This window comes from Podarcis gaigeae (assembly GCF_964106915.1).
Source record: "Podarcis gaigeae genome assembly, chromosome: 16".
NCBI lineage: Eukaryota > Metazoa > Chordata > Lepidosauria > Squamata > Lacertidae > Podarcis > Podarcis gaigeae.
Genome location: NC_139693.1, coordinates 40794860 through 40810166, shown reverse-complemented (window position 1 = coordinate 40810166; position 15307 = coordinate 40794860). Strand labels below are relative to the sequence as shown.

Here is a 15307-nt window from a genome sequence, read left to right as displayed (position 1 = left end):
TTTCTGGGAGATGATCTATAATGAAATGAAAAAGGTATTTAAATATACCTTCCAGAAGAAACCAGAGGCCTTTCTCCTGGGCATGGTCGGCCAATTGGTGTCAAAGAAGGATAGAACTTTCTTTATGTATGCCACAACAGCAGCAAGAATACTTATTGCAAAGTACTGGAAGACACAAGATCTACCCACCCGGGAGGACTACAGGGAACTGGCGGAAATGACTGGCAGAATCTGAGACCAGGGAGAAGAGTTGGTGGAGGAAGATTGGAAGAAATTTAAAGACTATTTACAGAAACATTGCAAAATTAATGAATGTTAGTAGGATGTTGGAATGGTGTTATGTGGCTTTAGCAGAAATGTTATAAAGGATTTGAGAAAAACTGACTGTTAATTGGTGAAAGGAGGGAAAGTAAAGATACACTTGCAGGATAAAAATTTGAAAAGATGGAAAGGATTTGCTGAAACAGATAATTGAATTTGAATACAAAAAAGGGAAGTGTGAGGAGGTCAAGGAAATAAGCTAATGAAAGATAAGTTATGGGAAGATGCGCTGTATTCTTATTTTTTGCTTTTTTAATGGATTTTATTTTTTCTAGTTTTTTCTTTCTTTTTCTCATTTCTGTTTTTTTTCTTTATTGTGATGTGTTGTATTGTTTTTGTTTAAAATGGTGTTTTTTTGTTTTTTCTTTCTGTAACCTTTAAAATTTTAATAAATATTAATTTAAAAAAAGGAATGATGAAAATCCATCACAGATGTGATTTTATATTGAATTTTTTTTACTGTAGAAAATGAGATCACGGCTCTACTGGGTAAAAAGTAACAAGGCTGGATACAATGTTGCAAGTCAGTTCCCCACTTTCCCTGACTCCGCGGGGTTCCTCGGCAAGGATGCCTGGTTTACACCTGCAGTACCGGGGGTCCTCGTTAGGGGGCGCTGCCTCGCAAGCAGCCGTCAACATAAGAGACGCCCCGCGATCCCTTCGTCTCCCGGCGGCGCTTAAACAGGGAAAGGGGGGGAAATGGGTCGTGTGTTTCTTACTGACGTTTCCGGCTGCCCCGCTTCCAGGAGCCGAGGGCAGGAGGGGAGCCCCGCAAGGAGGCGGCCGGGCGGAAGGGGCTTCCGGAAGGGCGGCGCCCCGCCTCCCCGACGGAACTACCGCTCCCGGCATGCCCAGGGCGCCGCCGCCGCCTGCCATTCCCGGCGTCCTCCGGGAGCGGGAGCGGAAGCGGCGGCGCGGGCGGCCCCTCAGAGGACGAGCAGGCCCCGCGCGAACCCGCCCTGCGCTCCCCGCCCGGCGCGCCATGGCGGCCCTGCAGGGGGCCTTTCCGGGGGGAGGAGCCGCGCCCCCGCCGGCCCAGCTCCTGCCCGGCCTGCTGGCGGCGGGGAGCGCCATGGAGGGGCTGGGGGCCCGCCGGGCCGGCCTCTGCGCGCCGCCGCCCAGGATCCGCGCACGGTAGGCGGGCGGGCGGGCGGGCGGGCGGGGGGCGGGGTGGTCCGGGCCTGGGCGCCCTGGCGGCTCCCGCTGAGCGCAGCCTTCTCTCCCCCGCAGGCCGCCCGCCCTGCGCCGCCGCCGCAGCAGCCAGAAGCGCCGCCTGGACGGGGAGCCCGACGGGTAAGCGCCGGCCGGCCGGCGGGGAAGTGGGGAGGGGGCGCGGCGGGGAGCGGCCCCCGGGAGCTTCGGCCGCCGCGGAGCCCCGTCTAAGCTGCGCCATTCCTTCGCCAGCTGCCCGGAGGCCAAGAAGAGGCTGGCGGAGGCGGTGCCTGCCTTGGGAGAGTGGCTCCTTGTCACGGGCCAGCCGTGCGGCCCAGGACTCTCTCCGCAGGGCCAGAGTCACCTGCCTGGTCCGCTGGACGTTCCCTGGGAAGAGATGGAGCAGTCGGCGGGGGAGCTGCAGTGCGAGGCGGCCCGCAGGAAGCTGCAGGAGATCGAGGACAGGTAGGGGCCGGGACACTTCAGCTCAGGAGGAGGAAAGGTGCCTCCTTTTGCAACCCCCTGGACTGGATTTGCTGCTGCTGGCCTGATGTTTGCTTGTTTTTTGTTTTCGCACTGGTATTTCCTCTACTTTGGCTGAAAGTGAGTAGGTGCAGAGGTGAATAGGTGAGATTGATAGACCTCATCTTCTCCTCCCCCCACCACATCAATGATTCCATCAGAAATTGCCCAAACACTTCCAATGTTGCCTTCACAGCAGTGTTGGAAACTTTGAAGTATAAGCTAATTGCCAAGCAGCACCTTAAATTTGCAGTTGCCGCAACGGAATGTCTAGCTGCTTTTCCTTTTTTTGTGGTGACATCATTATTATTTTTTCATTTCATTTCTATACAGCTTTATATTTGAAAGAAAAAAAATCATATCCCTGCCTTTCTGTTGCTAGAATAATTGACGAGGATGAAGAAGATGAGAGCGCCCTTTCGGCAGGGGGTGTCTGCACCCTTCCCACCTTGGTTCTTTCTGACACCCTGAAAACAGGACTGAAGAGGGATTACGAGGGAGACCTGACAAGGCAAATGATTGAGTCCATGTAAGGAGCTGCCAGAGCAAAGCCTGGCTCATGGTGGTGCTTGGGAGGGGGCCGCACAATCCACTGAACTAACAATGCATTTGCCAGTTTCACACACACCCTGCCCCCCGGGACCATAGCAAGGCAGGCTGGGACAGGATCTTCCTGCTTGGCTTGAGGAGAGGGTTGTTGAAGGGACCAAAAATAGGCAACTGTGGGGATGAACTCCAGAGCAGCAGTAACACTGCAGGGCTTTGGCTAGGGGTTGATGCAACAGGATTCTCTGTTGTGATTCCTGTGCTCTCATCCACGCAGGAGCCGCCCCTCCATGGAGCTGGTGCTTTGGAAGCCTCTCCCAGAGTTCCTCACTGAAAGGACGCCTGTTTCTGTGAAAAACTTCAAGCCACTGATCACAGGAAGATGCCCCACGAAGCCAGCAGCCCAGGAAGCTGCCTTTTGCCCACAGACGGCAGAGTTTCCTGAGCAGCCTCAGCAAGAGGAGATGCCTTCGGCCCTCTATGGCCCCCTGGGGCGCCCTGCAGGTGTAGACGAAGAGATGGAGTTGTAGGCAAAGAAGAAGGGGCTGAGGCAGAGTTCTCCAGACATGCTGAGACTGGACTTTTCGGGGGAGGGGACTGTGAGGACCATAGTCTAGGGTGGAATAGTAACATGTCTGGAACATGGAGCAGAAGACGCTTTCAGAGTCCTTTTAAAGAAACGTGATGGGTAGGGTTCATATTTTTCCTTTTGGGTGTGACTTTTTTCTTCCCTTTTCATGGAGTAAAAGTCAGGAGCTGACAGTGTAGTTTTGGCTCAGACCACCCTCTATGCCCACTGAGCTACAAGTGTTGTTCTGTTTGGAACTTCAGTGGAGGATTTTCACCTGCTTTAAAAGGAGAGTCTCAATCTTGAGTGTTTGGTTGTCTGCGTTCGCTTTCACTGCTGCTCCTTGAGCCATGTGGCTTAAGTGTTGCTGTGAGGAAAGGGCACCTTGCAGGCATCCTTGCCGGCTCAAGTGTGGCCTAGAAATTGTCAAGAGGTGGGGCGGGATAGAGGCCAAGCCACAGAGTCAAGAGCCATTTCTGTTGGCTGACTCCTGCTTACTCTCCCCTTCCTCCCAAAGATTGCTCCATTGGGTTGAGGGAGTCAGGACACAGTTGATGGCTTTGGGCCAACCATTCCCAAAACAAATGTCATACAAGTATCAGCCTGCCCAAAACAGCAGCTTTAACGTTCATTTCACCTTGTGCCTGAATCTGAGCCATGGCTGGTGCTGCCAGTCCTCCAGTGACAACTCTGAATGCCATAGAACACAAAGTTGCTTTCCTCTGGAACGATACCTCGTGTCTTTATTCAGAAAAGCCATTTCCTGGCTGCCAGGAAGCTACAAAATGGTCCTTTCATAAATCTAGAATTACCAGGAAGGGCAACATCAGCAAAACATCCTTTTGACATCCTTAAAACCACACTCATTTCCCCCTGTTCTTGCTTCATTTCCTGGATGGTCACTTGACTTTATGTATATGTCCTTTTTGTTGGTGTTTTTTATTATTATTAATCCTCCCTGCCCACACTCGTCTTCTTCAAAACGTTAGAACAATTGTACCTAAACATTTACATCTTAATTCAGAGTGGAAACCCTGTGCATCCACCCCCACCCTCCAATCTTGTTAAGACTAAACTGTCACCTGCAGCCAGCAGGGCTAGTGGTCAAGAGATTGGAGGTATAGCCTGGCAACAACTGGTGGGCCAAAGAAGTATGAGAAAAGCATTTATCCCATTGTTATTTTCCTTTCTGGTAGTCCTCTACATGCAAGCAGAAGCGGCTTTTAAACTGCCCAGGTTTCAGAGGATGGAGGGAAGGACACAAAGCGGTTAGAATCTGCTGGTTCCCACTCTGGTAGCATGTTGGAAGGGCCTCCACAGCTGATGTGAGAAGATGGTGAAGGCAAATGTCTGGCTCTGGCATTGGGTCTTCCATTGGCCCACATGTCAGAAGGAGTGAGTGGTGGTTCTTTTTCAGATGTTGCAGTTACCATTCATGCTGGCTAAATGCTGTTTAATGAAGACTACTTCTGTTGGTGGAAGGATAAAATAGGTATATAAAGAAAGAATTCCTGAATGCCAGGATCCAGGTTTGGGGCAAGCACTCCATGGTGAGGACACAAGCAAAGTGGGGGAATACAGACCTTTAGAATATGCCCTTGTGTATTCTAAAGGAGAACACATTTGGTAAGCTTAAAATTGTCTAAAACTCTCCAAAGGTCAGATTCATGTGCTTTTCCATACAGCAACAGCACTCAGAAAGTTGCACAGGCTGTAAAACTTGGCTTACTTACAAAGTGGTGAAAGTTCCTAAATTATTGGTATAGGAACTCAAGGGAGGTTTGTTAGAGCCATGCGGCTAAGCTGGAACACATGCTGAGCTTTTCAGGGAGCGGACAAAGACTTGATTATCTAGTCTCTCAAGGTGAGCTAAGCCTGGCAGGACAGCATATGTAAGCATGTTGGTTATGAGGCTGCTTATCCGACAAATACTGGTGAGAGAAGGGGAATTCTTCTGATTCCAGAAGTAAATAGATCACTTTAATTTATTTTCCAATTCATTTTTTGTCATTGAGACCTGTCTCGGCTTCCCCACAGGAAGACAGTGCCACACAGGTATAGCTCAGAGGGGGAGTTCTCCGAGTGTGTTTGCTGGTCCATCCGTTTGAAATAAGCAACATTGGATTGTGGTCTGTCTTTGGTTGGACCAATTTGTATGTCAATAAACTTTTTTAACGTTTGTAGTATGCTGTGGGATGGTCTTGCTGTTTTGACCACTGAAGAGGTGGTGGAATAGTTGCAAGTTTCTACTGGCCCCTGGTGATGCTGCGTTAGCTAGCTGCCATGAAAAGCTCCTTTGGACTTTTTAGTTCAGCCTTTGCCCCTCCAGAAGGCCCTGAAAAATATACACCACCGAGCACTCGCAACCTACTGAAGTGATCAAACCATCTCCCTGAACAAGCTGTGTCGCAAATCAGCAAGTGCCATTGTGTCGCTAAAGCAATAAAAGCACCTGCAGTTGCTGTATAAGGTGGAGCAGGTGTCTTGCATCTCAAGCACTAACAGCGGCCTAAATGCGACCCCCCCCCCCAAAAAAACTGCCTTGAGGGACACATTACCACATTGCACTTTGTGTTTTGGTAACTATTTATCTGGCTCTCCCCCACAACGTCTAGTGGCACCCTTGGATTTTGAGTCATGGGCAGAGTTTTTAAGCCTATGACCCCTCCAAGTGTTGTGACTTCTGTGTCAGCTGAAATGAAGCTGCAGGTCAATGCAAGAGCTAATGGAAAGGCACCATGTACTGTGCCTCATTACAGAACATGGACTTGTTTTGTGCCTGCCTGCTCCTTGTCTAACAGGATTGCTGGGGCAACCCAGTCAGATGGGTGACATCAAGTTCCGCTGTTATGAGATGTACACCTCTGAGAACTATCGAGCAGGGAAGTTGCTGGAAACCACTTCAACAAAAAAGGCATCCACCGCTTCTGCGTGGCTCTCTCAGAACAATATGGGGAGTTCTTGGGCTTTCACAGCTGCTGCTTTCATGCAACTGCTATTTTTATCAGCCAGAAGTTTTTGTCCAGTTTACTAAGCCCTCCTCCAAATCAGAGGTGGGTCTATTTTCTTGCTTCCTGGTCTGGATCAAAAGCAGTTTCACAGCATTTAATAGTACAGTGGTACCTTGGTTCTCAAACTGGTTTTGGAACAGACTTCCAGAATGGATTCAAAGTGTCCAGTAATGCAAAATGGATTACAGTGGTACCTCTGGATATGAACGGGATCCGTCCTGGAGGCCTGTTCACAACATGAAAGGAACACAACCCACAGCGGCGCATCTGCACACGCACGGGTTGCCATTCGCCACTTCGCATGACGTCATTTTGCACGTCTGCCCATGTGCGAGTGGCGAAACCCGGAAGCAACCCTTTCTGGTGCTTCCAGGTTGCTGCGGGACGTAACATGAAGTGGATGTAACATGAGGTATGACTGTAATCCGTTCCAGACAATTAAAAACAATCCCTAAAACAACAATTTAACATGAATTTTACTATCTGACGAGACCATTGATCCACAAAATGACAGCAATAGACCAGACTGCAATTTACTACCAAGCACTGATCTACCAATTGCCATTGAAGGGACAAGTGTGCGGGGCTGTTGCTGCGGTCGGTGCTGCCGTCGCCCCCCCCCCCCCCCGGTGCTGGGTCCCTCTGCTGCCTTTGTCACTGCAGCATCAGCCATCCCCTCACCGCTTCCGGGTGTCGCCAGTGTCCGGCGCTGGCACCGAGTAAGGGAAGCCCAGGTCGGGTGGCAAGCAAGCAGGCAACAGAAGTGTGGAACTCAAAATGGAAGTGTACCCCCCGTTCGGATTTCAAAAAAAGTCTGATAACCGGAACACATACTGGCTCAATTTTGATACCTTGTTCCTTTCAAGATCTTAATGTGAATGAAAAGGAATGGTGCAAAGCTAGTGACTGTTCTTTATGCATCAATGCCATACTTTCTGTTCTGACTGCCCAAATAATAATAATAATAATAATAATAATAATAATAATAATAATAATCATCTTTCTTCAAACCCTAAACCACCTTATTGCCAGCAATTGTGCAATACTGTCTATAGGAAAAGTATTTTACACGTTTAATAGGGTGGGGAAGGCAGGCAAGAAATCACTTCCATTTTTTTTAAATTGCAGATAATTGTTTAAATATGCAGCAGAGGAAAAATAATTATTACACTTTTTTGTTTTACAAAAGATTTCTATCCCAAATTGCCCCATTATTTACATAAATGAAAGGGGAAAACCCACCCACCCCTCATAGGGCAATGTCTTACTCAAAGAGCACAGGTACCCACTTCAAACCCTGTAAAATGTCAATTTCTTAGATCGCCTCATCTCTGCATTAGGCAAATGTTGGGTAGATAAAACATACAAATGAGAACAATACTTAAGGTTCTGCTGAAACACTTTCAAGAGGAATGTTCTTTATAAGTAGCCCTGCTCTCCTTTTGGCTGTGAGGGCAGGGGCTCCCTGGGGGGAGTCAGAGACTCTTTTACACACTGATCAGCTGCGGAAAAAGTTCATTGGCAAAGGCCTCCTCCCAGCCATACTCTGCGTCCAATGGGGAGGACAGGTCACTGAAAGGGGAAGGGGAGCCCTCGTAACCTGAATCACTGGAAGCATCTAGCAGACATGGGGTGAGCTGAGGCTTCTGGTCTGAGGTGAGCAGGTGGGAGACGCCCAGCTCAGGTAAGAGAACATTGACAGGCTCCTCCTTGACAGAGATGGGGTACTCCAGGGGAACGCTTTCAGAGGAGGGAGGAACAACTTCCTCTATTCTCACTAGCATATTGGCTTGGCCCTCCCCCTCCGCCACAATCTCCAGGAAGAAGGGTTTGGTATACTCATGGTCAAACCGTATCAGTTCATTAATGGCCTCCAGCTTGGGTGTTGTGGACCCCAGAGAGGAACTGGGGGAGGCTGGTAAGGAATCTGCTTCTCCACTCGCTTCTTGGTGCAACTTCTCCACACAGGCTGGTTCTGCACTTCCTCCATAGTGCAGGAACAAGTCTGGATCCAAGCTGTCCAGAATGCCCAAGAGGAGATCAGACTGCAAAAGGAATAAGTCCTCTCATTAGCACAAAAAGCATCCCATTCCAAGATGTCCCAGTCAGCTCCCCAGCTCTTAACAACCTGCCTAACCTATTGGTGAAAGTAAGGTGGCTAGCCGTTGCTGTGAGAATGTGAGGAAATCAAGGCCGTTCTTTGTGGGATGAAGCCCAGTCTGAGCTGTGCTCTAGGAAGCCAAAGGGCTCCATGTTCCATCTGCATCTGTGCACAGCAGGCCAGAAAGGGTTGCAACGAACTCACCTCAGAATCTGAAGAATCAGAGTTGTCTGGATCCAAGCGGAGGCCACCACCACCAAGGCAAGCGGCTGCTGGGCCTGTCCCTGCTGCAGAGGAACACGTAGTCTAAGTGCTGCAGACTCAGCGGACCCGGCCGTTGCCCCAGTGGTGCTGCCCCTCTCGGGCTGCTCCCCCTCATCTTCTTCCAGCATCTCCACCTTTGAGGGGGAAGGAGAGAGAGAGAGACTCAGGTGAGCGCTCCAGTTCAGGGAGACAGGTGGGGCCTCTTGGAGCTGCTCTCTTACCTTGAGCGCTACTGCCGTCGGTGCTGCCCCTCCTTCTGCTCCCGCGGGCGGTGCCGCCGCCGCCTCCAGAGCGGGGAGCCCGAGGCGCAGGCGCAGCTCCCGGTTCTCCCGCGCCAGGCTGTGCGTCCGCTCGCGAAGCGCCTGATTCTCGGCCAGCAGCTTCTGGTTCTGCGGGGAGGAGAGAGGCGGCGCTGAGCGGCGGGATGCGGCCCCGGGAGCCCTCTCCGGCCCGCGCTGCCCTCCGCGGCCCACCTACCTCCGCCTCCAGCTCGACGGCCTGCCGCTCCAGCTCGCCCATGCGCGCCTTCTTGCGGTCCCGCGCGCTCTGCGCCGCCACGCGGTTCTTCAGCTTCCTGCGGAGAGAGGCGGCAGGCTGTCAGCGGCCAGGCCTGTTTCCGGAGCCCCCTTCCCTGCCGCCCGCCCGCCCGCCCGCCCGCCTTCCCTGCTCCCCTCACCGGCGCAGCGCCTTCTCCTCGGGGCTGAGGTGCGCCAGGCGCTGCCTCTTGCGCGGCGGCGGAGATAAGGCCGCGCCGGGAGCTGGCGGCGCGGATGCCGAGGAAGCGGCGGCCGCCGGCAAGAGCAGCAGCCGCGCGTGGGGAGGCGGAGGCCCGCTTGCGGGGACCGGCAGGGGGACCATGGTGGCGGCGGCGGCGGCTCCTCGTTCCTCCTCTCGGCGCGGCGGCTCCTCTCGGGTCCCTCTCGCTCCGGCGGACTGGCTCGCCAACAGACCCTTCCGCGTAGCTAACGTCGTGGCTCGCGCTCATTGGTCAGCGTGCGGCGACGCCACCGCAGAGAGAGCGCTCATTGGTCATCTGGCGGTTGCGTCAGCCGGAGGAACTGCCCGCGCTGCGCATGCTCCCTCTTCTCGCCCTTCCCCCCAACCAGCGCCACGTTGGCCGCCCTCGCCGCGCAGCCGCAGAAGCAACGCAGAGGGCGGACGTCTCCTGCGCAGCCGCCTCTGTCCGCGCCGCTCGCTGGGCTCTGCCCCGAGGCGCCCGCACGAGGGCGACGGCGGGGCCGGAGCGGGAGGAGAGCCTGGCTGCGGCTGGAGGAGGCCGCCGCGGGCTCCCCTCGCCCAGCGCCCAGGCCGAAGAGCCTCGCTGGCAGCCTTCGCTGCCTCTGGCCCCGGAGCCTGGGGCTCCCGCGGAGGCGCTTCGTGGTCCGACCAGGCAGGAGAGCTTCGCTTCCCCGGTCGCCCCCCTTCCAGCCTCGAGGGTTATGGAGCATTTTACACGGTCCCTCATGTCCCTGTTACTTCTCTTGGCTCTAAAGTAAAAAGTCCCCGATGCTGCCGGCGTCCTTCACACAGGAGTTGTTCCGTCCCTTCTCCTGGGAGAAGCCATTCTGAGGCAGCAGGTGAGCCTGGGCCAGGCCTTGTGGAGATGGGCAGCGCTCCTGAAGTTCAGGTGGGGCCAGACCTTTGCAAAGGACGCTCTCCCTATGCTTTGTGGAGAGAAAAGCACCCTTGCCCCTCTTCCTGGCCCTCCTGGCATCCAGTTGTGCAGACTGCAGAGGGGGCGCTGTGCCCTTCTTCAGCATGCCATTCTGGCCCTGCACACAACAGCTACTCTGCCACGCACCCCTCTCACAGGGAGGGGCAGTGATGGCGACAGGGACTGGTTGCAGTAGGCAGAGCTCAGTGGGGTGGCTGGATTGAGCCAGAAACAGATGGAAGGAAGGTAGCAAAGGAGAAAATCAAGTGAGGCTTTTCCACCAGCTCCCTTGAGGGGCTAGCAGTTGTCTTTGGCTCTCCTTCAACTTGTTCTCCAAGATCTTTGGCTCTCCTTCAGCTGTCACCGAGTGACAACTATGTATCATGACTTGGATCGGTGGTTCTCGGAGGGTATGGCACTCCGCACTGCTGTGGCAGGAGAGGATGGCAAGCAATCAATGAACTGAACAGCCTCATACAGGAACATCTTGCAACATGGTAGGAAGGATTTAGTACTTTGCATCATTGTCTACATAAAATTTTGACTGGCTTATAGACTCCTTTGCAAATCGCAGCTGTTCAGGATGAGGCAATGACATCAATTTCCAATGATTGCACCTTGAAAATGTCACTGGACACTTTTTTGATATACAACCAGAAACAGTATCCATACCTCTGTTCAAGACCACTGACTATTCTTCTACAGTCTCTCCACGACACAGCATGAACGGGGATTTTCAGTTCTGATACATATGAAAGATCAGAAAAGAGAATGGCTTCTTTGTGTTTATGAAGGGATCAGAGTTTGTCTCAAATTATACCTACCGGTAATATAAATGAGATTTTCCAGCAAAAGCAAGCTCACACCTCTCATTGAGTTTGTATACATATTTAAGGCACATAGGTAAGGGGCTCATTTATAATTATATTTTGGGAATGATTCATGGTCTTATGTAGCCACATTGTTTTGTACTTTCTGGCTGTCCCATGGTCATATAAAGTAGTTGTGTTCTACTTTACAAATCAATCACTGCTACTTGTAGGTTTTTCCAATAAAAAGATTTGGTGTGACATGAGCAAATTTTTGAGAAAAAAGTTTGAGAACCACTGACTTAGATAGCAAGCTTGAGAGCAATGACTGACTCTCTAATTGCACTGAAGAGTGGGATAAACAGACTTTAAAGGAGAAAAACAATATCTAGGGGAAGTGAATTAGCAAAGGAAGCGGAGAGACAGGATGAGGATTTCACTTAAGTGTGGAGAGAAGGGAAGAAAGAAGCATTTTCTCTCCAGATTAGGTCTAGGTTTTCTGGGAGGGGAACTAAGCAAGAAGATGACACTCAGAGGAGCTGTCCCCCCTTTTTTTAGTTGCTCATGAAACAGGGCAAGTAAAGCATTTAAAATTTCTCCAAGCAGAGCCATTGGATTTATTTTTTAATTTTATTTATTACATTTGTATACCACCCTTCATCTGAAGATCACAGGACGATTCACAACATAATACAGGCACACACCCGACATGTGTGCATTCTGCTTGTGCATGACCATGTATACATATGGTGCTGAGAAATTGCAAACTTAATTCGTTCTGGAGGCCCGTTCTTAACCTGGAACTCTTCTTAACCTGAGGTACCACTTTAGCTAATGGGGCCTCCCGCTGCCGTTATTCCAGTGGCACACAATTTCTGTTCTCATCCTGATGTAAAGTTCTTAACCCGAGGTACTACTTCCAGGTTAGCGGAGTCTGTAACCCAAAGTGTTTATAACCTGAGGTACCACTATACTAGGAGCATCTCCACCATGCCAACATTGCTACCATTATACTCCTTAAATAGGGTTGCTACTGCTATCAGTTATTGAAGGAGACTGCCTTCTTTCTTTCTAGCCTCAGAGGTGCATTAGATTTGGCCATTCCGATTTGGCCATTTTGTGTCTAACAGGCCTCTGGGGAAGAAGGCTGAGGGTCTGAGCTGACGGGCACTCCTCCTCTGCTGCCTCAGGCTGGCTGTGCTCCAAAGGCAGCTGGTTGAACCGGCTATCATGGGAAACTTACAGATCTTGGCAGTCTCCCTTCCCGTAAGCTGCTGCTTATTTGCATATCCTGGTTTGGAGCAGGAATTCCTTCCTGTAACTACCTGTGAAGTCCAGGTGCTGCTCACCTCTCTCTTGTTGAGGGAAGAGCTGGGGTGGAGAACAAACAAAAGCCACTTGCTGATCCAAAGCCTGCCTGCCTTTCTTATGCTGCCCAGATTGTCCTTGCCTTGAAGCAACTGAGCTACCTCCCCAGCCCAGGAGAGAAGAGGAAAAGGCAGATGGTCCTCTCGTTGGAGCAATCAGGCCTAGGCGCCTTTTCAGGGTCTAGCTCCACGCGGGTCTTTGGGAGATTTCATTTGCATATGGACCCATGGGCTTGAGCGGGCTACTTTTGCCACTCTTTTTCTGAGCAGGCTGTTGCCAAGCCAGTCATGCGGCTGTTCTCAACTCTACAGCATAACTTCCAAAACTAGAGCATTGGAAGCCAAAGAAGACTGTTTCTCCGCCACCCACCTGAATTCCACAATGTCTGACTGAGGCTTTTGAGGGAAAGACTCTTTGTGAATGCCCAGGGGAATTATATTATGTAAAGGGAGAAGGCAAAGGTGAGCCCTGCCTTGAGCCTTTCTTGTGCTGGGATGTGAGTAGCATGGCACCCAACACTGCCAGTCTCGTCCTTGGCTTCCTCTACCTTCAAAGATCAGCCGTGGGCAGCCACAAACCCAAGCCAGCTGGTAGTCCATGCCCTGGAGCACAGCAGCAGCCTCCTGGGGTTCAGGTTGGCTTTACAGTGGTACCTCAGGTTAAGTACTTAATTTGTTCCGGAGGTTCGTACTTAACCTGAAACTGTTCTTAACCTGAAGCACCACTTTAGCTAATGGGGCCTCCTGCTACTGCCGCGCCGCCGGAACATGATTTCTGTTCTCATCCTGAAGCAAAGTTCTTAACCTGAAGCACTATTTCTGGGTTAGCGGAGTCTGTAACCTGAAGCCTATGTAACCCGAGGTATATTGTTCTTATCTCATTAACATAAGAAGCAGAGCAGCTTGCAATAAAAAAGAAAACACAAGAAGAACAATAGCACAGCATAATATGGAAGTACTAAATCAAAAAGGCGGGGAGTGGCTTTGCCTCCAGCCTATGAATCCAGCAGTGGCGGCAAGGGGCTGGAGAGGCAGGGATGAGCTAAGCCTGGCACTGCCTTAGGCCTGGCCCTATGGACCCCCAGGGTGCCCTTTAGGACACTTATGCGGCAGGTGGCGGCGGCAGCAGCAGTGAGGCTGTGTGGGCGGTTGTGCCACTTGCATTCCCAGCAGCAGCCCTTTTCCCAGCACTGAGAGCAGCTGGCATGTGCTTTTCTGAGAAGTCCTGGCCCACATGGCAGGTTTTGCCCTTATGCACATCAGGGAGGGAACAGTCGCTGCCAGTTATCTGAGGAGATGCTTCTTAGAGGTTTCCCTGAACCAGCTGGGAACATCCCTCCTTGTCTGCATGTAGGAAATCCTCAGCCCCTGCATCATAAGAACAGCAGGCACTGCTGTCCTGTCCGTGGCCTTCCCTGAGGCATCTGGTTAAATGAAAGAAAACATGAAGCCCCGCTGTCTTAAAGCAAGGGACTAGCTTCTAATCCAGCATCTGTCTGTCACAGTGGTAGCCAACCACACCCCTAAGGGAAGCCCACAAGCAGCCCATGGCTGCCCTAGTATTCTGCTGCTGCTGTTCTGCAGTGCAAGTATTCAGAGATATGCTGGTCGTATGCAGCTGTCTACCACAACCCCAAGATAGTGGGAGACTTTGGGGTCTAAAATTTCAGCAGGAGCCTGTGTGACAACAAAATTTGGTGCCCCTCTGCCTCTCAAACTCCATTCTAAATAATAGTTGTGGTGCCCACAACAGTACCTGCAAGGTGCTACACCCAGTGCAACTGAAATCCGCCTCTGCCCAAGATCCCTTTCCCCCTCCGACCTCCTCTCCAATGGCCTTGTATCAAAACACTTTTGAATACTGAATCCCTTCTATGTACACCAGCACAAATGGGAACAAGAAAGTTTCGTTTGTAAAAATAATTTTCAGCAGTCTGAATTGATATTTCTGTGGGATTTGAGCAGGCAATATAGGCAACACCAAGAGCCCTTTTCAGTCTTTCTAGGGCAGTAGTTCTCAAACTTTTTTCTCTGGGCCACACATTCAGAATAAAACTTTGTGCACACGACACCAAATTGTGTATTGGTAAAATTGCATTGGAAAACAAAAAGAAACATCTCCCAGCAGTGTGTGATTTATAACATGGAACGCAGCTACTTTATTATATGATTGTGGGACACCCAGAAAGTATAAACAATACAGCTAGAGAAAATCATGAATCATTTCCAAAATATAATTATAAATGAGCCTCTTAAATATGTACTTTAAGGTGTTGGCTTGCTTTTGCCGGGCAATCTTATTTATATCAGGTCTAATTTGAGACAAACTCTCCTCTCTTCATCAACACAAATAAGCTTTTCTTTGACCTTTCATATTTGTCAAAGTTGGAAATCCCTGTTCACAACCATCAGTTGTGGAGAACTGTAGAAGAATAGCCACTGTTCTTGAAGAGAGGTGTAGATACTTGTGTGTGTGTGTGTGTGTGTGTGTATAAAATTATTTGATACTATACTGTACTGTACCATACCATACCATACTGTACTGTACTGAAATGTTCACATAATTGGCCTTCAATCCTCCTGCCGCCCTTGGCTTCTTCTCCTGACATGCTTGTGTGGCACAACACACCCTTTGAGGACCTCTGCTCTAAGGCCTTTTCTCCTTACAATTTCCCCACAATGGTATTCTCTCTGAAGGTAAAGGCATGTAAACTAGCCCATATATACCTTACTGCCGGAAGCAGGTGGACTGAGCCACTGTTTGACACCCTGCACAGCTGCGCACTTTTTGGCAGGAAGAATCCCTAACTGTTCATCGCAGCTGGAGGCAGGAGGTGTGACTGTGCAGCAGCAACTTTGGGCAGACCAATCCTTTTCTTTTTGCTAACAGCAGAGGGAGCTGATTGCTGTCCTATGTCTGGGCATGCACAGAATCACTCCCATCAGAATAAAGGAACTGAGGAAAACTGGGATTCAGAATGTCTCAAGATCC

The 15307-nt window shown here is 50.8% G+C and overlaps 2 protein-coding genes and 1 long non-coding RNA gene across 3 annotated transcripts in view; 2 read left to right on the top strand and 1 right to left on the bottom strand.

Annotated features, from left to right (window-relative positions):
• LOC310834395 overlaps positions 1-15307 on the top strand; it is a 128178-nt gene that overhangs the window by 15098 nt on the left and 97773 nt on the right. The window lies entirely within an intron of this gene.
• Positions 1383-5295, top strand: CCDC117 (coiled-coil domain containing 117). Its single transcript, XM_083717879.1, has 5 exons — positions 1383-1455; positions 1552-1614; positions 1726-1938; positions 2378-2524; positions 2819-5295. Exons 1-5 carry the CDS (start codon positions 1394-1396, stop codon positions 3069-3071), a joined length of 738 nt encoding a protein of 245 aa, XP_083574005.1. The 5' UTR covers positions 1383-1393; the 3' UTR covers positions 3072-5295.
• On the bottom strand, positions 7223-9459 carry XBP1 (X-box binding protein 1). The gene is made up of 5 exons (XM_083717878.1): positions 9162-9459; positions 8963-9059; positions 8707-8874; positions 8426-8619; positions 7223-8165 (listed from the first exon to the last, which is right to left on the bottom strand). Exons 1-5 carry the CDS (start codon positions 9341-9343, stop codon positions 7976-7978), a joined length of 831 nt encoding a protein of 276 aa, XP_083574004.1. The 5' UTR covers positions 9344-9459; the 3' UTR covers positions 7223-7975.

Coding starts and splice junctions, on each gene's coding strand:
- CCDC117 (XM_083717879.1), top strand. CDS start 1,394: ATGGAGGGGCTGGGGGCCCGCCGGGCCGGCCTCTGCGCGCCGCCGCCC. Junction 1,456..1,551: donor CCGCCCAGGATCCGCGCACG/GTAGGCGGGCGG, acceptor TCTCCCCCGCAG/GCCGCCCGCCCTGCGCCGCC. Junction 1,939..2,377: donor CTGCAGGAGATCGAGGACAG/GTAGGGGCCGGG, acceptor TTCTGTTGCTAG/AATAATTGACGAGGATGAAG.
- XBP1 (XM_083717878.1), bottom strand. CDS start 9,343: ATGGTCCCCCTGCCGGTCCCCGCAAGCGGGCCTCCGCCTCCCCACGCG. Junction 8,620..8,706: donor CGACGGCAGTAGCGCTCAAG/GTAAGAGAGCAG, acceptor TCCCCCTCAAAG/GTGGAGATGCTGGAAGAAGA. Junction 8,166..8,425: donor CTGATTCTTCAGATTCTGAG/GTGAGTTCGTTG, acceptor TTCCTTTTGCAG/TCTGATCTCCTCTTGGGCAT.